The sequence below is a fragment of the Manacus candei genome, unplaced genomic scaffold (genome assembly GCF_025592945.1).
Source record: "Manacus candei isolate 608988 ecotype Guabito, Panama unplaced genomic scaffold, ASM2559294v1 h1tg000049l, whole genome shotgun sequence".
Taxonomy (NCBI): domain Eukaryota; kingdom Metazoa; phylum Chordata; class Aves; order Passeriformes; family Pipridae; genus Manacus; species Manacus candei.
In genome coordinates, this window is record NW_026138097.1 from 32,498,850 (window position 1) to 32,523,426 (window position 24,577).

Sequence of the window (24,577 nt, forward strand, 5' to 3'; positions counted from 1 at the left end):
AGAACCCATGGAGGTGGGCTAGCCCTAGATACAATCAACTGTCTTCTGACATCATCCTTGCCAAGGTGTCCTCCAGAAAAAGCCAGCTATTTCCTTCCAGAAGGGCCAGAATATCTTCTCCCAAGCTCCCTCAGGCAGTACCCTCCATCAGCTGGCACACAACCATTCAAGGAAATCCTGAGGGGTCAGGTCTCTGCCAGAGTGGTGGAGGAGATAGAAAACCCACAGGCTTTTAAGAAAGGGAGGTGTTAGCCTTTCCAGGTTAGCCATGAACTCTTTACAATCAATAGAACAGTTCATGTATTTGAAGGCTTGTGTCAGCCCTTCCTTCCTGAGCCCCATTGTCTCTTTGCTCTCCAGGCACATGGGTGATATCTCTTCTACAATGGGCTCACAGTGGAAAGGGAAAGACATGGTCACGACTCTCCTAGTGCCTCGTGCCCAACCCCACCAAATGACTCTGAGCCAGGGGCACTTGTGACCAAAGGATAGAATCATCAGTCGGATCTGAGGGTGGAAGCTCATAATCCACTTAGCAAGGGGGACCTTCCCCACATTGCCCCAAGGACAGTCCTGGGGCGATATGGCTGGCAGTGAGTCGTCAGAGAAGGCAGCATGGGAGGTAGTCCATTTGGATGCAAACCTTGTAAGAGAGAGTAGACATCAGGGAAGGCAGGAGAGTGCCACAACAGGAGACTGAGTACCAGCAGCTTGGCTGCACAGCCACAAAGGACAGAAGTGGGCCAGGAAACACCTGGACTGCTAGCACCCCTAGGCTCTCCTTTGGTTCTGTCACACTGGCAAGTCCCTCATTTTCCACATCAATACTTCTATCCAAAAGAGGCACTCATCATCTTTAAGAAGAAAAGTTCAGAATACCTGTCTTGCCTAGGCCAAACGAGTCCATTTTTGCAGCCAGGTACATGGGATGGGGAGAGAAAAAACAACTAAACCACATTTCTGACCCACCCACGAGCAAACAGTGCAGTTCCAGCTGCAGCCAGCACTGGACACTACAAAGATTTCTGGAGTGGGTTCAAGATAACGTCACATCACAAGTGATCAGTGAGCCAGCCAGGGAAGCATTCTGCTGCTTGACCAACAAGCAAAGACAACTTGTGGACAAAGAAGAACCAGTTGGGGAGGAAGAGGTTGATGGCAGAGGAGATGATGGCAATGACCGAGCAAAGGGAGCAAGATTACTAGCAAAATAACAGTCCTGGACTATGGGAAAGCAGATTTTTGGCTTGTTTAAAGATCTGCTTGCAAGGTTCCCATGGCAGACTGCTCTGAAGGACCAAGGTACCCAAGGCAACAATCTGATCTTGAAGGACAACCTCCTCAAACCTCAAAACCAGTCCATTTTGGCATGCAGAAAGTCACAAGGGAATGGCAGAAAGATAAGCTGAATGGACAGACAACTTCTGTGTCAGCTCAAATGCCATAATGCAAAGAAGGTCAAAGCAGGAAGACGTTATGCAGAAAGAATATGGAGATAAGTGCCCATGAAGAAGAGTTGGAGCAAGCAAATGAAGACAAGAAAAAATAAGGAATGCTTATATAGGCAAGCAAGGACAAAAGGATGGCTAATATTAGTCTAGTTCATCCTCAGTTATGCACGGGACCCAGCAGCTAAGGACATAAAAGATCAATGATGTCTTTGCCTCAGTTTTTCCTAGGTCAGTTTGCCTCAGTTTTTCTTCAGGTCTCCCAGTTTTTTGAGCACAGTGTCAGCATCTGGAGGACTGAACCATTACTCACAGTAAAGTTATGGATCAGACAAGCTAACTGAACCAAGGCCCTAGGACGAGACAGAATGCGTCAGAAGGTGCTGAGGAAGCTAGCTAATACCACTGAGAGGCTACTCTCTCATATCTTCAAAAGAGTAAGTCACTGATCAGAGGATGATCCTGGTGAGTGCAGAGGCAAAAAAATACATTCCTCTTCAAAACAAGTGAGGTTGACAATATGAAGAACCAGAAGCTGGTCAACCTTGCCTGGTTTCTGCCAAGATTATGGAGCAAGTCCTCCTGGAAGTCACTGCCAGGAACACAGAAGATTAAAAAAAAGCAATTGGTAAATCTACACTGGCTGTTCCAATAAACAAGTCACACCTGACATTTCAGCTCACAATTTTATACCATTTATAATAAAGGCCTTATCTCTCAAGAATTCAAAACACATAGATCATGGATCATTGTGCTGCCTTTTGGTTTCTTCATCAAGCTGCACATTCTAGGTTCTTCAAATATATAGTTAAAATTTTACAATACTGGACAATCTTGTGGGATTTTCAGAACATCCATTTTCATTAGAAAAGTAGACACCTCATTTGTACTTTGCACAGCTCAAAGTAATCTGCCTCAGATATAGCTGGAGACTGTAGAAAAGTTAACTGCAAACTTGAGAAGGACCGACTGCAACAGCATAAAATTCATCAAAAATACTTCTTTGCCTCCACTGAAGCATCAGTTTTACAAAACCCACGTGAGCTGAAATAATGGCCTGTCACTCTCCTACACTAATAGGTTCAAGAACTTCTTCAAGAAAGGTGCCAACACCACTTTGTCAGAAACCCCCTCCTGAACTGTGCAGAAGTATTCAGTATTCTGGGGAACTTGCCAGCTGACAGTATTTACTGTATGACTAATATGCATTAATGAAGCACAAATGGACAACTATTTACTTGTGCTAATAACTAAAGCGCTTTATTAGAGCTAAGGCCTCTAGCATGAAGGGTTGCCAGGTTCCCCACTTGCCAAAGTTATGTCAAAAAATGGAGCCAGTGTGTAAGACATCAAGAGCTACAGCCAGTGTGTAGTAGAGTCTTAAGTCATTGTTTAACATTCAGCTTGCAAAGGACCAGCATGCTCCAAAACCACTGGCTGTTCCCGTGGGCTTGTCTTTTCATTGTAGAGGCTAGAATTTCAAGCATGCACACTGGTTGTACCAGTGTGCAGACCAGAGCTATCTTAAAATAGCAGTAAAGCCTGAGAGCTCTGCTGGACATTTGTGTTCTACTTTTGATTGCTTGTTGTTCTTTCAAAACCAGAAAGAAAAACACTGTATCTTAATGCCTCAGATTAAAATATCAATACTATCTAGCATAAAAGGCCATTAATACCAATAATCTGGCCCTCTCTTCATGAAGGATTCCTGAAAGCTGATCAATTCGGTAAAATTCCCTCCTGAAAAAGCAAAGTCAATCACACAAGAACAAAGCCCTTGCTCTGTGTAGTACTCTCCATCCCACATCTCCATGAAGGGAACATATCTGAACAATATGAATGAAAGATACACCTGAAAAGCAGCAGAGTTCTATGGGAACTTACGGAGAACTGTTAAAAAAGAGTGTTTCAGACTGCCTTCACATTAGAAACTGAAAGAAAAATTCTTAAAGGATGCAAAAGTAGCAGGTAAAGATCATTTTCAATCATAGCTAGTTATAGGTGGACCTGATATATTCATCCCTAGCTTTACAAGGTAAGTGGCCCATCCAGCACCAAGGCCACAGTGAGTTCAGGCTATCCATTCTTCTTTGAATCAGCTTCAGTTCAGGACTTGCTGCAGCATTAGGAATGGAAAGTCTACAGCTGTAGAAACAAACAAAATGATCCCTGCCATGAGACATCACGTAAACAATAAAGTTTTGAAACTGTACCCACAGCTTCTTTTTAGAAGCCGAAAAATTCTCCTCTCAGAGTTGATCATACAAACAGCTTCATGTAGAATCACAGGATTTCGACTGTGGGGTGGTACTTTGGAAGAGTTCCCTCCTCCCCTTTTTTTTTTAACTTTAAAAAAAGGAATTAAATAAGTGCTTATGAAATATTGTCCTTCCTTTGATCAAACAGATTCCCTTTAGACTATGTAAGGCAAGAAAATGTACTGAGCATAACTTTATGCAAGGTCTGTATCTAGATACATTTCTTGGAAGTACTTAAATATAGGACAATATTATATCATTGGTCTCTTCCAAGGATAGAAAAGGCCTTTCTGAGCCAACAGGCATGGAAAACAGCACTAAGAATTTTCCAAGTCACAGTACTTTCTTGAAAAGTGACAGCTCCAAATGCACAGCAATCTTATCTTCCTCTTTGAAAAACAAAATCATCTCCACTGATTATTATTTACTCATATGTAGAGCACAGAACATCTGTAGAAGAAAGGTTCGTTAAAACCACACCCCCCCAAACTATCACTAACATAATTCCAGTTGATTATAACAAAGGCAATTTTTTTTTAAAAAATGCTTCCATTCCCTTGTATTTCAGGTTTCTTCTCTGTTATGTTTACACAGACATTTGAAGTATGAAGCTGTCTTAGGACTGGTACATCAACTTCTCTTTTAAGTTAGAGCTGTTACTAACATGAAAACACTTGTAATTCTCCAAAATAACCAGTTGGTAAATAGCTTGTCAAATATTTACTCATTTGGAAAAGACCACATCCATTAAAAAAAATATACAGGATTTCATTTGGTGCTATAGCCTGCTAAGCTGATTGTTACCATTGCTTCAGAATGTTCTCATGAAGTTCTGTGAGAAAACACCAGAAAATGGTCTGGTTTTATCAACATAGATGTTTTTATAATTTGGAAATGACATCTTAAAAGTTGCATACAAGTCAGAACCTAAAGAGACACATTGCTTTTGATTTTCATAGGATCACCGAATGATTGGTGTTGGAAGAGATCTCGAATTCACTTGGTTCAACTCCTTGCTCAAGCAGAGCCAACTACAGCCAGTTGCCTGAGACCATGTCTGGATGGCTTTGGATTGAGATTGCACTCCCTCTCTGGGCAACCTGTGAGTTCTCAGTCACCCTCACAGTGGAAGAGTCTTGCCCAGTGTTCAGAGAGAATCTCCTGTGTTTCAGATTGTGTTCATTGCCTCTAGTCACCATTGAAAAGAGCCTGGCTCCATTCTCTTTGCACCCTCCCTTCAGGTACTTTTATACATATATATATATATATATATTCATAAGATCGCCCTCAACTTTCTCTGAAGTATTAAAGCAGTAAACTGTAGATTTAAAGATGTATGAAAAATAGAGCTAAATCAAGAGACTGCTTGCATGTCATGACATTACAAGACTAAATGATAGCTTGTCTAGTGTTCAAGCATGAAACCATTAACAGAAAGATGCAAAATAAACTTCTTTACTTAAATTTCTCACTTGATTTGAAACACCTACGTTGTTTCCTGACCACTGTTAGTAGTAACACATGTAGCAAATGCTCTGACTGACCAATAGAATGCTTTGAGTCCCTTTTTTTTTTCGTGGCTTGAAAAAGCTCATATAATTGAAAAATGTGGACCCAGCCACTTGAAATTTCTTGCTTGCATTCACCTTCATAAAAAGACTTCATGTTTTGCCAACCAAATCCCGTGTAAATAGGAATACAAAAGCAGAAGTGCAAACTGCTAAGTACAGGCTTTCAGTTGGAAATGTAGAAAGGTAAACTGGTACAGCAAAAAAAAATAATTGATGTGTATTTTTTGGAAGAAGGGAAACCATAATCAATTTCATATAAGCTTAGTGTAAGATACAAACTTCTTTTACATTATTTTGCTTCATATAAAATAATCTGATGATACATCTTAGTGGTGGCAAGTAGACTTCCAATGGCCTCTTTAAGAGGTAAGCACCACAATTTTATTCCAATGTTAGTGAAAACAACTGTTTTTGGGACAAGTTTTTAAACAGATTTCTTTCCAAGAAAAATAGAGGCTAGAAATCTAGCTTTAGTTAATCTTCAACAAAAACCTACCAAGCAGCATCAACTCTATCTGTAAAAAACATTTGCAGTCTGTACTCAGGGAGACAGATTTCATAACTTCATATTGGAGGCAACATGTCTTGTAAAAACATTCACTAATGTTCTCGCTGCTTTGTACTTTCTGTCTGCTCCAGTCCGTCAACCCTCTACACCATATACATGTAAACTGTTAAAACAAGAGCATCGTCAATAAAAGATCTGTTGACTGACACCATATTTCACAAATCTGATGACTTTCTGCATTGGCAGTAGCAATATTTCAGCTTTTCTTTATGCAATATGTAGAAGAATGATGCAATGCAATAATGCATCTGGTGTTTTTTCACTCAGCTATGCCCAAGGACTTTGAAAGACTGCCTGCACACTCTGGTCCTTCCATATTGTCCTCTTAGCATGAAAAAACCAAACTCTGCGACAAATTCTATGCAAGCAGAATACTTGTACGTTTAAGCCTAATAAGACTAAATTAAGGTACTGTTTATTTTGAATCTTGAAAATCATGTATTGGATTTGCAAGACAAGGCTGTGGCAGTGGGGGGGAGCTACAGGGGTGGCTTTTGTAAGCAGCTGCCAGAAGCTTGCCCCATGTCCGGCAGAGCCAGCGTCAGCCACCTGTAAGCCAGACCCACCACTGGCCAAGGCCAAGGCCATGAGCAACAGTGGCAGTACCTCCCTGGGGGCAGGGAGTCCTTCACTGGATGATTGATACCGGATTTAAGAGGGGGAAAAATCCATTCAGTTGTGCCTGGGTTCCAGCCAGGGCAGGGTTAATTTTCTGCAGTAGGAAGGAGGAGACAGGGCTAGGACCTGGAAGTTACTCTATTTCACCGCATGTCAGTTGCTGGGGGTGGGGGAAAGGGACTCTTCCCAGGAGAAGGGGCATAAGGCTCAAGCATTTTGCATGTGAATCATTCTCTCTTTCATACACTTTTATTGTTAAAATTGTTGCCGTTACTGTTAATTTTCTTATCTCACTGCTGTTTCCAGTAAATTGTTACTATCTCAACCTGTAATTTTTGCCTTTTGTGCCTCCAGTTCTCCTCTCTGGCCACCTTCATTGGGAGTGGGAGGGTAGTGTGGTTTGAAGAGTCTCCTTTGGAGAACTAAATTAGGGAGTACCATTCCTAAACCAAAACAATGGAGTGAGGAGTGGGAATATATGAGAGAAACAGCCCTGAAGAAACCAGGGTCAGTGACAAAGGAGTAGGAGGAGGCATTCCAGGAACTGGAGCTGAGATCCCCTGCAGCCTGTGGTGCAGGGGACCCTATGCTGGAACCTATGGATGCACAAAGGAGGCTGTGACCCCATGTGAAGCCTGTGCTGGAACAGGGTCTTGGCAGGACCTGTGGACCCATGGGGAGAGAAGCTCACACTAGAGCAGATTTTCTGGCAGGACTTGTGACCCCACAGGTCACAGCAGCCTGTTCCTGAAGGACTGCACCCCATGGAAGGGACCCATGCTGGAGTGGGAAGGACCCACATTGGAGTTCACGGAGGTCTGTCTCCCATGGGAGGGACCCTATACTGGACCAAGGGAAGAGTGGGAGGAGTCCTCCCCTCAAGGAGGAAAGAGCAGCAGAGTCAATGTATAATGGACTGCAGTTTCCATTCCCCATCCCTCTGCGTTGCTGGAGGAGAGGAAGGAGAGAAAATTGGGAGTGAAGTTGAGCCTGGGAAGAAGGAAGTGGGGGGGGAAGGTGTTTTTAAGACTTGGCTTTATTTCTCATTACCCTACTCTGACTTGATTGGTAATAAATTCAATTAATTTCCCCCAGTCAAGTCTGTTCTGCCCATGACGGTAACCGGCAAGTTATCTCTCCCTGCCCTTATGTCATCTCATAAGCCTTTCATTATATTTTATCTCCCCTGCCCAGCTGAGGAGGGGAGTGACCAGAGCCACTTTGGCCTGATGTCTTTCTTACTACAATTGGTAAAAAAGATCTCCATAGACTCAATAAACAATTTGTCAATAATCAAGAAAAAGAAGATTTTCAAATAGCGTAAGGCAAACAATGAGGGCCAAAACATAGGTCTCGACAGCTCTTCCCAAGTCTACTTGGAGACAAATTCTGCAATCAACTTTTTTTCATGGAAGTTTTCTTAGGACAAGACATTTTATGTACGCAAACATGGACAGCAGCATGTATACTTATATTACACTAAATAACAGACAGTTCAATTCCACAGTGGCAGAGATAAGACTGAGTCACACAGAAGGCACCTTGATGTCACAAAGATGAAGATTATGGCATCCATCAAGGTAATTATCTAATTAAATTAGAGATTTAATCAAATCAAAAAGGGTTGTTTCCCCATTTCACTAAAACAGAAACCCTCTATTCTTTAATTGCCCAGTCAAAGTAAACCACCCCTGAAAATGAAAAAAACAAGTTTCCCAAAAAAACCACACTCACCAAGATGAAGCACTCTAGGAAAATAAGTATAACCTCAATACGCTATGGACTTGGATCAGACAACCTCCAAAGGTGTCACCTAACTTACTGTATCATTATATTGAAAACAAGGGTCTAAGCTGCCATACTAAAACCTGGAAAACCTAGCTGTGCCTAGCCATTCCTCCAGGTGAAGGCAAAGGAATGTCACTATTGCAGCTGTAGTACGGGCAGCACATCACCTTCACATCCACAAATCTGACATCATTAAAAGAGGCTTTCATTACAGTAGCTAGCCTCTGATTAGTTCTCCTAGGTATTTAATTCCCTACTTGTGAAGTGCACAAAGCTTCTCAAGTATGATGTGCAATATTCTGCTCTCTTATCTGATCAAGAGGGTTACTAGCAATCCCAAAATCCACAGCTCTGTACACGTATGAGAAAGCAATTCCCATTTTCTCCCTATTTTGTGACCAAGCACCTATAGTTCATTTTATGCTGAGTTACAAGTCCTTTCTCTAATAAGAATTCAGCTCACTGAAAACAAACTCTTAATTATTACTGAAGTCATACCTGCATCTTGGTTATGAGAAAATAAACAGAAGGCAGAAAGTAGAAGATGAAGAGCAGTTTAGAATTTTATCCTCATAAATTGAGAAAAAAACTCATCCTTTTGTTATTTATGTCACTGAGACTTGTACAATTAATGCAAAGGGTTAAAGAACTAAATATTCCCCAAGAGTTCAAGTCACTGTACATAAATACTGTTGTGACTACAGATTGCAAAAGAACGGAAACACAGTAAATCATCCCATTTTTTCTGAGAAATTCTGGGACTATGTTCTGAATTTCCAGGAACAGAAGACAAACACTGCCAATTCTCACTGCCCGATTTTTATTGAAGAGTTCAAGAATTTGGAAAGGGCTCCTGAAAGCCACTGAAAGATAGTACAAAGCTAGAGATTGTTTTTAGGAGAATGCACTCAGTGTGCCTGGTTTATGTGCTAACTCCTGAGAAAGAAAAAGAAAAAAAAGACCTGAAAGCTTCTGAAAGCAGCAAAGGTTGCAAACAAAGAGCCCAGTAAGAATTTCAGAGCTCTATACTTTGCTCATCTCCCCAAAACCAGAAAAAAAAATGAAGAGCAGAGGTAGACTGACAACAAGACATCCCAAAGGTTATTCTGTAGTGCACGCTCACTTATCCAGGTTCTCATTTTTCTTGTTTTGAATGTAATCCCAAACTCTGATGTGTCAATTAATTCTAATATTGAAGTTAGAGCATTAAGGTCCCAACCTTGGGATCTCTGCACCAATGTCCTTCATAGACTTTCATTCATATTAAGTCTGAAAATGTACCGAAAAAATAGAATACTTTACACTCTAATCTAGAGCATATTTAGTTTAACCTTCTTTCAGCCCTTTACCAACAAAATGCTGGCACTGCAGCCAAATTTGAAAGACAACTTGATGAAAGCTCCTAAGTCAGATTTAGTAGGGGTGGAAAAACAGATGTTCAGGGTTTTTTTTAATGCAAACTTCAGTTCTGACAGAAGGCAGAGTAGTTGTGAATGGGCTTCCAAAGCTAGTCTTCAAACTGGTTATAAGCACTTAGGGTAGTTAATACACAGTCAGCTATGACCACAATTAAATGAGTCACTTTCCCACCACCTTAAGTCACCCATGTTACTCTGACACGTTTAGTCTGCTGACTGCCCTAGACTAAAGCAGATTATCTACAGGGTTTGTCAGAGAAAAGAAGTAACAATGAAAATTCACATTCTTACTTCCTATGAACCAGTAAAGACACTATTTTCACAAGTATGACTGACATTCAGTTAAAGAACTTGCAGCTCAAAAATGACTGCATATAATGTCAAGTTTCTCTTACATAGCTCTCCTCTCCCTCAGCTTTGCATCATGACTCAGATGATGCTCTAAATGAATTGGAAGCATAATTTCACAGTGCATCAAAATTATGAAGTCCAGGCACATCTATTCACATATTCTTTTAAAATCATAGATCCAAGTATAGTAACAGATTTTCAGAACACCCAATTTCTCAAAGTCCATTCTATTTTTATAGCTGCAAAAACAGTTATAAAGGAACTGTTATGTTTTTCCTGTTATCAGCAAAAGCATTAAGGTACATTCAGCTGACAACTCAGCATATACTAACATCAGACTTTTAACTCATTTAAGGTTCCTGTTGGGGAAAAAAATTTTAAGTTGACACATTACAAAGTATGCATAAATACTATACTTTTTTGGGAATTCTGTTGTTGTTTCTGTTTGGGTTTTTGTTTTTCTTCCAAATTAGTAGCATGACTGTAGGAATCACTACTAGTAATGTTTCTCTTGCGACAAAGTGAAAAGGTTTTAATGTCATATGACACTGTTTAATTATTTGTGTATCTACAGGATCCAAAATCATAACTGAACCCTCAGGGTGGTAATCACATTATGAAAACAAGAGATAAAAAGTGCAAAAAGAAAAGGTCATATCCAAACTAAAGAATTTGCCATTCCATAAAAAATTATGCCAACTAAAACTGCCCAGGAAAAAAAAAAGGAACGGTTACATGCATTTTTCCATGGTACCTTTGAAGTTAGCTGAGGGTTTATTAAAACATACTCTTTGTAATATGCCATATTGGCTGCTTAGATACAGCACAATGACTCAAAAAGCATAGGATCTAACCAACTGTAAAAATCTCTGCCTTTGTTCCTACAAATATAGCATTCAGCAAGCATTGATACATTTCAGTGCAAGGCATTTCACTGATTTTGTAGCTTGCCGGGTTTTTTTTAAATAATTGACTTCTCCCAAGTATGAAATGGCTTTTTTGAAGACAAATATAAAATCTTAATCAGTATATATTAGTGACCCAATTTTTTTTAGCAGCAGATCTTGAATACTGGATGGTAACAGAGGTTCTATTCTCAAATGTTAGCAAAACCCAGAGAATTGCCAGACAGCTATTAGCAGTTTGATGAAAATTTTGAATGCACAATCAATCACCGACACACAGCAATATGATGCTACAAGCTGACAGGAACATGCAGTTTCACAACTTACTATCCGATAAGGAAGATGTAAAAAGGAGTCTGGGCAGCCAGCTAAAGCCATTTGTTCCTTCAAATTTTCTTCAAATTACATATACTGCTTCCCAGGACCTGCAGAGTACAAACAAACTGTCAGAAACCATACTGAAGACATTTCATCAACTTATTATTGAAAATAGTTGGAGGGGGAAAACCGAGAAGAGCAAGATGAGGTGATGAGGATTTGCATCAACTTGGGAGTAGCAATTCTGCGCATTTGCTGTCTGTAGCCTAGAAAACACATTCAATTTGGCATTTCATTTAAAATCCCAACATAACTGTTCTCAGGCCTGGTGGCTCCTCCTTTATTTCATTGTCTCGACCATTTAAACATTGGCTCTCACCAATTGAGGTTATCTTTTCAACTGTGGAAAGAAAACACTGAAATCTGAGTTAATTAAGATGACAGTCACTTATCATAGAATCATTTAGGTAGGAAAAGACCCATAGGATCTTTAAGATCCTTAAGTAGCATTAGTCTTCAATGCCTAGTTACACAACTTCAACATTTACCCTTTCCTGCCTGCCTTTTCTCCCATGATTTTATTCTAACAAAATCTATCAAATAGGGTGCCCCATACAAATTCATTCAAGTCTTGCATTTGCTCTTCTGAGTGATTATCAGCAACAACTTTTCAAGGTGAGTTGTGTTTCTTTTAAGCATAGCTTCTGTGATCAGATACAGCTTGAAAAGAAATTGGCAAACATTTAGAGGTACATATGGCTAAAGAACTAAGAATGACAAAAGAGAAGGCAGTATTAAGACAATGTCAAGACAGTTATTTCAACTGCTGTCTCATAACAAAGGAAAGAAAAATAAACAAAAATAAATAAATATATAAAGATCTGTTTGCTGGTCCAGCATTTCTTCCAACCACTGACATTCAACTGGAGACATCCCTGCAGACTAAGACAAGTGATGTCATCTCCAAGTAGATGAAAAAAGGGTGACTGGAGCAGAGCGAACAGGCTGCAAAGCAGAGTCAGAACTTCTACCACAAGTGAGTTCCTGTCTTGTTCGCTCTTATTATTAATTATATATTCAAAACAAAAGCTTAAGTTTTAAACAGGCTACCCCTGCTCTCTGCTAAGCATGAACTGTCACCAAACCAAAGCTGCCAGCCAGATTTATGGGACAGTTTTAAGAGACAAGAGTAAAAGACATCTTGGAAAAACTGTTTCCAGAGGAGTTGCAGCCTATGGTCTACATAAACCATGCACTCATCAAGGAAGCTTTATTTTATCTAGTTCCAGAGTAAGTTTGGCTGAGGTATGGTTGCCTCCTCTTCTATCAGTAAGGCAGGCAAACACCTGGGAACTCCTTTCCAGAAAGTAGTTACTGGGCTTCTGCAGTTTTCCGTGATCAGTTCATACAGCCAATTACCTCGGGAGGAAACTGCTTTTGGCAACAGCAAGTCTGAAAATCTATTCAACCCAATTTGCATAAATCAAGTTGTTTATTCTAGGTAAGTAAATGCTGTGGAAGAAGAAAGTTTAAATGCAAAATCTTACAGCATTCACAGTGGGGGATGAAGCAGAGGGAAGCCAGCTCAAACATCTAACTCTGTAGGCACAATATCCAACTTGTACTATTGCTAGTCTTCAAAAATATGAACAGTGGTCTACAGCCACATAACTATTTCTCCACACTTAAAAGTTTGCAGTAAGTTTTTAAGACTGATCTGCAGATTTCACTCTAATCACCCAGTTTGTTCCAGGAGAATTAAACATCAATTTAAGAAAAGCTCTTAAAAAACCTTTTCATTTTGGGAAGTACGGTTTTCTGTAAGCACATGTACAGTGAAATTAGGCAAGCCACTGGAATAGCTGTTCTGAAGTTGGTCAAATGCATCAAGAACAAGGAGAACTGTATCATTAACCTCTAAACACATCATGACTAAAAAAAGTTTATGTAAAGGGATAAGGGAAAAAAAATCAGCTTTATACTGCAACGGTTTTATGTTTATTATCACTTCAATATTTAGAAAACAGGAAAAGGCACAACTGCTGCAACTTTAATGGTAGGTTATTTAGGACTGAATATCAAAATACTGTCTTTTGATGTTTCAGCAAAAAGCTCCAATTCTTTTATAGCAAGATAGATTAAATATGTTTCTAAACAATACCAGACCAATTTGTCTACTCTAGGGTGTGCTGCAGTTTATGCCACAGCCCCATTTTGCCAATGGAAGATCATAAATTACCTCAAACAATAGTTGGAGTCAAGACTGCATAATTCATCAAGAACCATTTGCTTTACTGCTACATTCTTGAGTATTCATTTGTTAACACTGCAGAAACAGAGGAGAGCAATCTCTAGATGATATCATTCCTGGTCAGTCACACATTAACACTGATTTAAGATCACAACTCTTTTGTCTGTCTAAAAGCAGTTTATCAAACTAGTCTTACCCTAGGAATACAAAAAGCCTTCGCTCACCTTCAAGATCTAAGGCCCTGTTGTACCACATCAACAACTAATAAATTCTATAGGGACAGAACTGTATACTGATTTCCTGTGTTCCACAGATAAACATTAGGACTTAGAAAGAAAAAATAAATCAACTTTTCCTTTGCTGTTGCCTTAAACATAATTTTTAGCACTTCTCTTCAGAGATTGTAGCTGTGTAGAGATGTACGTATTCTTTCCACACAAGCTAAACAGCACAAATCGCAAAGAGGTATTGAAGTGCCAAGTTACTGCCCTTTTCCTAAAATGCCTTAGATGGGGGAGGGAAATTCCAAAGAATTGTAAATAGAAAACAAGCTATGTAGTCAATCACTGTTACAAAACTCACTACATTCAGTGGTGGGAACAACTGTCATGCAACATCGAGTGAGACAGCCTGTGCGAATTCATAACCAAGCAATTTCATGTGCTGTTATTGGCCTGAGAGTTCTGCCTTGGACAGAGTCCCTGAAAGAAGGAGTCATGATAAACGAAGTTTCAAAGGTCATAAGACTAATTTTTGGTATGACATTCTCTAGATTAAAGAATAGACTATTGTGAGGCATAGCTTTGATGTCTCAGTCTCTCAAAAGTGTTAAACCAACTCGCATAATCTAAACAAAGATTGGTATTCATCCCTCATGGAAAACACTGGAGGTATGCATCCTGGAGGTTGTCGCTGCTATGAATGAGTTGTTTAAGTCACAATCAAATTACCCACCTAACCAGTAGATTATGTTATTTATTAACTGAAAATTAAGCCAGGTGTGTTTTTTTGATTTATCACTTGCTCTCTGCACATTCCCAGTAGAGAAAACGGTATCTCACCCAGCACTCTGGAAGCAGACACAGCCTACGCACCTACAGATACTGCAGTAGGAAAATGGCAGGGGTATGGTCACTCTGCCAATTCAGGAAGTTTTCCAGGTTCTACATGTGCCATCTGTCAAAGTCTTTAAATTCAAGAGAAAAATAATTTTTAAAATGCAATCGCTTGCATATTATTTGGGAACAGGAGGAAGGACAAAAAAAATATTTTAACCTGGCAGAGTTGCAAGACAAGCTCCAGAGTTCTTGAAAACTGGATTTATGCTCTTTTATGAGAGGTAACTTAACAAATACATTGAATACTATACTCTTTTAAATATTTCATTATTTTTCTTCTGTAATGTTCTGCTTTCTGTAACTGAACTATGATGAAACAGGGAAGGGAAAAAAGCTTCAACATAGCCTTAAATTTTGACCTATCTGAAGACCTTTCTCTAAGAGCTCAGGTTTAACGTAACTAAATATCACCGTTCCATTTCTCCCCACACTACAGCATGATGCTTAGCAGACCAAACCTGGATTTTCTTTAAGAAACTAGAATAAAGTCTTAAAACAACTGAGTTCATACAATATTCTCCCCTAAGTTACCTTCAGGAGTGTCTAAGTCTACTTGACTTATAATATAACATCTTAAAGATTCAGGGAAAAAAGACCCTATCTGGCTGGTCCATAGAAGGAGCAATCTCCAAGACCTCAACTGGCCACTCACGTGGCTCCAGACTACCCACTACTTCACAGCACCTAGGAAGTGTTCTGGTTTTTTTCTACAGACATATACATACATATGGATATCTGAATCACTGAAGCAGGTTTTCAAGAGGAAGCAAATAAATAGATACATCCAGCAATCCTCTACAACACAGGGCATGAGGACCCATCCTCTGAAACTTTCTTCCTAATCTACTCCTATTGCCATAGCTACAATGGAAAGAAATTTGGATACAAGCAGCATGAGGCATGCCAGTGAATTTTCTGTAGTTGAAAGACCTGACAGCTAGCAATGTCCCCAGCTGCACTGAAACTGCGGGACCCAGATGTGCTTTTGCATTCAAGATCCACACAACTTCTCACAAGAAAGAAGGCTGAATGACAACTATGTGGGCTGAAAAGAAAGTGCCATCAGGTTCCTTAGCTGACTGGACTAAGGAGATTAGATCCTAGAACACCCTTGGCAGCACACAAGTTTGCCATCAGATTTCATTGTAGCTTTAGTAATCAGTATGTATAAGGATTCCTAAAGCATGTTGCCTTCTTTTGGTGATGGTTTCAGGTGGAGACTGTGTCAGTTTACAAGACTGAGGATGACCTCCACTCCCAAGGTGATAACTTGGTCAGCAGGACTCAAAGGTTCATTAGTGCAGGCTGTCAAACATAAAACCAAAAGACTCTGACTTCAAACCATACTGGCAGCCTTCTGTGCACAGAACAACACAGCATTGCTTTGCTAGGCACTCAGAGGACTGGATTCATCATCTCAAACATTTTTTTGACCACTTTCCCCAATTTACTCAGTCCAAACATATGCTTGCTTCTCTCCCCAGCTCTAAATGTCTCTCCTCACACCCCAAGTCTCCAGGTTTTCCATGCTGGAAAATAATACTTGGTCAATTTCCCTTCAAACAAGTTTTTTTTTCCTCCAGAACACTTCCCCGAACACTCCAGAAAGGCATCACTCTCCATCCACAAAAGATTCAATGACACAATCCTCAACACCCTGATGGCCTACTGAGATTAGCAGCAGGTAATATTTAAGAATACTTGTAGCTTTCCCAATTTCTTCCCACTTCCCTTGCACAAGTTGGTATCTGCAAACACGTTTTGTTACACGTACATACCCAAAAGGCATTTGCAAGTCTATGATACAGAGGAACTGCCTAACTAGAGAAATACTTTGAACATCTTTGAAAACAAAGCATTGTTCTAGTTAAAATTTCAAGTGAGTGTTGCACACTAAAATGAAAAGCATTGTTCAAAATATAAATCATCAATCAAAAGCACTTCAGTTATGTCCAAACACTCCCACGAATCCATACTAAAAAATCTGGTCTTATAAAAAAAGGGAATATAATTCTCTTTTGCCATTCTTAATTGCAAAGCTGTTAGTCTAAATATTGCACCTTGTAAAGGAAGCCACTTGCCATTGTAATTTTGCCAGAAAGTGAAGAATCTTGGCAACAGCAATTCAGGCTTTTGAAAGCCAAAACAGACATATACTTCAGAAGAAGCACAGAGGAGTTGATGCCATCCCACTTCCAGTCTTGCCAAATAAAATTAAATAAAATATATGCAGTTCAGCATTTTTTGTTTCCTGAATCTGCTTAAAATTTTGAAAAGGCTCAAGACTTATAGCCTGTGAATTCATGTTCACCTCCTGACAGAGCAGGTTCACTGACAGCAAAGATAAAGTTCTGGGAGAAAAATAGAGAAATAGGATTTAGCCTGTCTATGTAAGGATTTTCCCCCTTATGTCTGAAGAAAGTATTCCAGTTAAAAACAAACAAATAAATAAAAAACAAAACAACAACAACAACAAAGAAACTAAAAAAAACCAAACCAAACAAAACAAAACAACCAAACCAAAAAAAAAAACCAACAACAAAAAAACCCTAAACCTATAATGAACTTTAGGAATGTTTCCAAAACTGCAGTTTCACTCTCTTCCTTAATCACTGAAAATCTTCTTCTGCCTTTTAACAGCTAAATCCATAGCTTTGAAGCAGGAACCTTGGCAACTAAACAGAGACTGTACCCAAGTCTAAACAAAATGTTAATTAGACAGCAACTGAAATAAAAAACTATGCAGTATACAGGAGACAACCCCATCAGCAAGCCATATGCAGAGGTAGGGCAGCTCCACAGATGCATGACTGGGACAGGAGATACATAGGGAAGCGGCCCAAGGTGAACTTCAGAGAATGCAATGACTAACGGTCCCTAATTTTGTATGTACAGTTCCTCACCACATTCTTTGCCTCCATAGAACCAAAAAAAATACTATCTCTATTCTCTGTGTTATCATTGCCTTGCCCCCCCACACTTCAATTTAGTCACATTTCTCGAAAAACAGAATCCAAATTTATAATTTTGGGAAGCAAAATTATATAATATAATTATTATAATATTATAATAATATAAATATAATAATAATTATAATTATTATAAATATTATAAATATTATAAATAATTATAATAATATAAATATAATTATTTTCCAACCTGAAGACTTAGAGTGAAGTTATACAACAGGCAAGATGATTTAAAAGCTTTTTACTGCCAAGAACAGGACAGATGTCCCACTCTCTTCATCAGCCCCTGCTCTGCTTTCTTTCTCCACTTCCTCCCAGCAACTTCATGGTACTCCCTCCTTCTCCCCCTTTTGTGTCATGTATGGTCCTTAATGAGATCAGCTTGTTTTAATTAACGCATTTATTTCGCTGGGTTAGTGTTCTGCTAAGGAAACAAGTGTAATAAACTTAGATCTGACAGGCAGTTCAGTTGGCACAATGTGAGTGGCAGGAGACCATAAGGAAGAGGGGAAAGGAACAGGATCACCTCCTTCCAGTGGCAGCAAACTACTGCATTGGCCAAGGAAACGTGAACTTTCATTTTCTTTTTTTACTGCCTTTAGGAGCTGGCAAGTCTTTCCTACTGCACGTCTATGAGAATTACTTCTTTCCAGGTATCTCACAGAAGTGAAACATCTGGAGAAATCTCCAAATAAAATATAAAGTTGCATTTTTCTCAAAGCCATTTACTTTCACCTTGTGGTACCAACTCAACTGAAGTCTGCTTTTGTTGTACACGTACCAAAACACTGCTTTTTGCATTCAACACACTAATGAGCCCTAATGCTTTCAAACTGCAACTGGTGTGAATGATGTGTAATGGTGCTCTGGGGTCGAACTTGGAAGCCAATGGCTCTAGACCCCCCCAGCCCAGAGACTAAACTACACACAAGACATTTTTCTACCCAACTCCCATACAATTAGAGCAAGTTCAGCCTGAGAAAATTTAGGAGAGAAAATAGTTGAAACATATATACCAAGGTTTGATAGAGGGACTTTTAAATTCATAGAAGAGCAATCTGTAGCAAGTATGCCCTGTTTTCAGCTTATGTTCCCTCATTTCTCTACAACACTCCTTTATTTTGGAGGAGAATCTTCCAGAGTATGCAAAAGCCTTTCCTCCCCTACTGGCTGATGCAAAAGACAGATATACAAAAAAAAAAGAAACAGAACAAAAGGCAATCTCCTATCACATTACCTACTGATCAGTTTTTCAAGCATTTTAAACCTGTTTCATCCAAATGATCCATTCATCAATCATTACAGCTACTCAAGCCTATTTTTCTTTACTTGGACGCTTTATGCAGGGGGCTCAGCAAAGCTTCTCAATGAACCTGCTAGTTTTTGTAACACCATACTGGCTACAGAAGGCTGACCATAAGACACTTCAAAACCAAAATGCACAGAAAGCTACAGACAGAGATCTATCAATACCATTCACATCCCTCCTTATGTCTCTCCTGCTCTCCAGAGTCTTCAGGTAAGTTAAAATACTTTTCCTGGACCTAAAACTTCGTCATAGTGGAGCAAGGACATTAGACATTAGGTTTTTCACTTTGATGATTTACAAGGTTTAATACTGATAGTTAACACAGTTAAGCATACATGTGTCACTTGCTGTTCTCCCAGTAAAAGATTTTTTTAAGAGTTATTGACTAGGATTTTCAAAAGCTTTTGTTTAGACATCAAGGTTTATGTTTTTAAAGCAAATCAATTGACAGAAGGTTTTACAGTTATCTATAATTTATGTTCATGAATAAGCACTAGTTTATTTACATTGTCTAGTACCATATAAACAGTTGAAGCTGGAAGGCAAGTTTAGACATTTCAATTCAAACACCAGGCTACTCACTAAGATAGTATCTTTTTGAGATACTATTAGAGGTACACTTAAGTGTGCAGGTTATTCTCAGCATATCTCATTTGTATGGTTAGAAAAAAATTACATGCTGTGAACAGAGATGGATTCCCCAATATCAACAGTACGTTAATTCACCCTCCAAAGAATTTCGGGGTGACATATTCCCAAACATGGTTTATTCTAAAGAATTCAACTGTTGAAACAATTACTATAGAGACACCACAGTAAGTAACAATAGCACAGAGTAAAATGAAAAAGCAAACCCATTTTATATCTCATGCACAGCAGTGTAAGAGTAACCATTGTGTATCTTATAAGTGATAACTCAGTAAAGCCAGGAGAGCCCTGGACTACATCAACCCCAAGCAAGCAGATGACCATGAACTCTGCTTCTAATTGCAAAGAGTGCAAGCAGGCAGCTCCAACAAATACTGTGTTGCTCTTGGGATGAACAGAAAATCCTGTCTATTCAAGAGGGCTATGATAAAGAAGTGCAAAAGATAATGCAAAGAAACTTAAATTAATACATACACTCTTGATTGATTAACTGGAACATAAAAGCTATACCCAGTTTGGAGTCTGCACTTATTCACTCCCATGCAGTGAAGCACCAGCAGTGCCAGAGCACCCTCAACTGCAAAAAACTGCTTGCGGTTTTAAGATACTGATGTCATAGATACCTCATGTGTGCTTTAACGCTGCCTCACTAACAAATCACAACAATCTCTTCTTAGAGCAAAGAGACCATTTTGTAATCTCAGATGCATTTGCTGGTATTATGCAACACACAAGCTTCAAATCCACGGGTGGCTTATAGTTAGCAGCAGGCAATCAGTGTAGACTTTCAGAAAACAACTAAAATGTTACTAGTGCTCTATTCTTGATTACAGGCTAAGAATTTCTATAAATAAATAAATAAATAAAATATAGTGGACACGCAAAAGTCTTTCTTAACCCCTTTTGCTTTTCAGGCCTTGAAAAACAGTTTCAAGCTGACATCTCAAAAGTGAGTATGCTGACCTACTTGCAAATATAATACCACCCTGGGACAAACAGGGCATAGCTTTTTCAAATAAGTGTAAGCAAAATAGAAAATAAACCTACAGAATAGGTTAATGTTTTGTAGAAGGGCTAATGTTCAATGAAAAGCTGAAATCTGGCCAAGTGATCACATGTTTTATGTGCATTAGTGTACATTTCTTTATTGCTATTAACAGGTACCTGCAGAGAGGAAGAAAGAGAATTATTCCCTCCTTTGATACTGAAGGTCACAAGGTCACCAAAATCTCAGCTTAATGAAGACTCTGGTGAGGTTTTAAGTGTCAGCTTCCACCAACCCTTTCAAAATGCAGTGTTGGAAAGCACAGTAAAGAAAACTGAAATAATACCACCCAGGCTTCATAGACTATGTCAACTTAATTAGAATGGTATTTTGGCAGCACCGAAAGATTATATATCGAAGGCTGGGTAGCAGGCCAAATACTTGACTAGAGTATTTTGCCAAACCACCTACAGTAAGAGCTATTTTCCTGTACTTTCAGGATGCCATAAAGGAAATCTGTTGTTTCAGGCCTTATTAGACTATTTAACAGAGGTATGAAATGCTGAATATCACCATCGCTGAAGGTTAACTAGATACACATTAAACAAGGAACATGCCTAGTTAACCTTCAGACTACAGAGCTGATGAAGGGGAACATTTGTTCTCAAAGGGTGTAGGCTCCAGATGTAGCCAAAGTGCCTTCCCTATGTACCAATGTACTTTAACCCACAAAACACCTGTACTCCAAGCCTGGAACCCACACGCAGGTCCCATCTGCATTCTCCCACCTCCAAAGTTGTCCAACTGGTACTGGCAGCAGTAGAAAGGATGGAGAAGACAGTACCTAAGTGTCCCCACACACAACGTCATTTTACAGGCCTGCAGTACACTGCCCACAGAAGCAAATCAACATCCAGGCTACACACAGAATTGACCACAACACTAATATAGGATATGAAGAAAGTCACATACCCATGGTGGTATGTGTACAGGAGAAATGTACACCCCTGCATTACCACATCAGTCAGTGAGGAGAAATTTGCTCTCCTTATGTACAGTCCATCTCATTACATGGCAGCTATCTAAAAGATGTCAGAGAAAGCTGAGATTTGGATGGGATGAGCTCAAGAGGCCACTTACAACCTACACAATTCAATGAAGAACACCACTGGAGCACCTGGTTCTTTCCACTGACTACAAAGGGAATTTAGCAAACTGGCTCAGATGTAGCCATCCACAATCTAGAGGCACAAAAGCAGCCAGAGGAATCCCTCCCCAGTGTTCAGCACGTAAGCTTTAAACTCTCGGTACCTCCGGAGAAGACTGAAAATTACGCCAGACTAGCCCTGCAGTATTCCCAGACTTTTCGTCTCTGTACTGCAGGAGTCAATCCTGACAAAGTTTCAGTTTCTCCTAGCAACTTTCAGAGTTTGATTTCACTCAGTGTGTGTATACATATATATATATATTATACATGTACTCTTACACATGTATGTAAACTCTGTAAACAGATGAAGAGATTTTTTAGCTGCAGCACAGAATGCAAAAGAAAGCTCTTTCAGCTGACAAGGCAGAACTCAGTCCACCTCAAACAAAACAAAACAAAAAAAAAAAAATCTCAGTTTTGTTCCCTGAACTTCCTTTGCAGTTTCAGGCAGAGATTTTGTTCACACTTTGCTCCTCCAAAAAGTTCTCCCTCTCCCAAAATAAGAAAAGTGTAAGAAAACAAAAGATTTACCAAAAAAGCAGACTAGCTATCTTGCAAAAGCCTCTGTGAATATCAGAAATTTGAAATTTCTAAATGCTGCTGTTAGTTGAAGAAATAACAATTCAAAAAGGTTTTTTAGCTTTGTATTTTGATCTGTGAAAGCATTCACTCATAATTAATACAATCAATTTGACAGATGCATCAGAAAAGTCTTGATTTTCATTTCAGCCTCACTAATTAACCGTTCTTTTTTATTAAAACCCAGCTCTGCACAAAGAGATGGCTTCACACAACTGCCTGCTTCCCATAAATACCTCCCACAGGCTTTCATGCTACTTTCTGTCATTAGAAGAGGGTGAATATTCCCTTCACCTAAGGCTCTGATGCTTACAGATCTCAGCAATCACTAGCTTGTAATATTCCCCATCTCCTTCAAACAGACAGCAGTACCACAGAATTTGCCACCAAATACTCTCTCCTCTTTATGGTCTTAGATAAATTACACTATGGCTTGGAAACTATCAGATTTGTTTCCTGCAACATCTTTGCCTACGCATCTTTTCCAGTCCGGTAACTCATATAAGTCAATAGCCTAAAATAAGCAGCACAATTTTCATGAGGACTGTATCATTTAACTAAATGACAACCTCTTCATTATACAAAACCAAAAGCTTCTCTCTAAAACACAAGACAGAAGCAGAAGTTCACTGAAGCTGGATGCTTCTCAAGAGCCAGATTTAAAAAGGCTGGTCCATATAGAACTGCTCTTCTCTCCATGGCAGGAAACGATAGCCATTGTTCCCAGCACCCAGTTGTAGAACTTCCTAGTGTTGTTTCCTAAGCTACTGGCATGTTTCTGCTCCTGCAGAAATGTAACAACACATTGCATAATGCAGTCTGTCTCACTGGGACTATGCAGAACAGTGAAACATGCAGCAGGAATAACACGGATATAATTTTTCCCATGACAGCAAGTAGCAGCACTGGTCAGAAAAGGTCTTGCAGCTAGAGTAAAGAAATGCAGGATTATAGAAAATTACTACCAACAGATGGAGAGGGAGAAATACTGAGCACACCAGGAAACAATACACCTGAATTTTTCCCATGGTCTGAGGGACAGAAAGACATAGCTGGTTTTCTACCAGACTTTGAGGATAGATCCCTAAGTCTTAAGACAGATCTCTGTCTAGCAGGTTAAGCCTTTTAAGGTTTAAATGTCTCATGACATCCACTTTTAAAAACACCAAAAAAGACAACTGGAAAGCGCAGTTTTGCAGCAAGTCAGAACACAAACAGTTCCCTCTGCGAAGGCCACATGTGCCAAGGACTAGGCTCCAGCTCCCAGCACTTGAGCAGCACTGAAGTTTTCATTCTCTGGATGGAAAGTACAACACTGTTGAGCATTTGCTCTGCAGACAAGTTAAGAAATCACCCCGTAGAGTCAGACAAAATTAAGTAAACGTGCCATTCGTTACTGGAAACCTTCTCCCTCGTATCCAGCGACAGGATGTATGAGAATGGTTCACAGCTGAGTCAGAGGAGGTTCAGACTAGATATACAGAAACACTTCCTTTACCGAGAGGCTGGTCAAACACTGGAACAGGCTTTCTAGAGTGGTGGTCAATACCCCAAGTCTGTCAGTGTTTAAGAGGCACTTGGACAATGCCCTTAGCAACATGCTTTGACTTTTGGTCAGCCCTGAAGTGGTCACACAGTTGGACTGGATGATAATTGCAGGTACCTTTGAACTGGAATGTTCTATTCCATTTGTTGAACATTCAAGGAACATTGTTTTATACCAAAATGGCTTTATCTGAACAAATGCTTAACTGAAGTTCAGGACATTCTCTTTCTTTAATTTCTCAATTTTTTTCCTGATCTAAGTCAGGCATTGATGCTACACTGAAGATAACTACTTCTAGAAATGTCCGTCTCGGAACACTCAGGTGCTCTCTTGCCATCAAATTTAAGCTTATGGAAAAAACAACAGTCAGTTGAGAAATAGTACATTTCCCCTTAACAACCCTATTCTGTCTCAAAGCAAGATTAAAACCAGAGTCAAAAGCAGTTTAGGAAAAACAGTTTTATTTGACATTGAAATGGATGGGGAAGTTCAGGGGATCAAGTGCTATGTCCAATGTGAGAGGCTGATAACATCCCACAGCCATCTCAGGAATCACTCGGCCACCCTGCCAGGGCAAGGTTCACAGTGTCCCACATTTTATACACTATTCCCACTTCTCATCCTGCACCCTCACTTCCAGCACATGGCTCTCAGCTAAACCATGCAAGTTTGCACCAATGGCTGGCCAGTGATATTGGTCGGCAAGGGACCAGTTAACAATA

At 39.5% G+C, this 24,577-nt stretch overlaps 1 protein-coding gene across 5 annotated transcripts in view; it reads right to left on the bottom strand.

Annotated features, from left to right (window-relative positions):
- The window catches only part of GRB10 (growth factor receptor bound protein 10), a 144,941-nt gene that overhangs the window by 97,057 nt on the left and 23,307 nt on the right, over positions 1-24,577 (bottom strand). For 4 of the 5 annotated variants that reach the window (XR_007906530.1, XM_051799016.1, XM_051799017.1 and 1 more), the window contains one exon: positions 11,253-11,350. The exons of the other annotated variant lie outside the window; for it this stretch is intronic. Coding sequence is in view for 3 of the 4 variants with exons in the window: in XM_051799016.1 (XP_051654976.1) it covers positions 11,253-11,303 (51 nt within the window). In the remaining variant the exon portion in view is untranslated. The remainder of the gene's footprint in view (positions 1-11,252; positions 11,351-24,577) is intronic. 5 annotated transcript variants of the gene reach the window in all.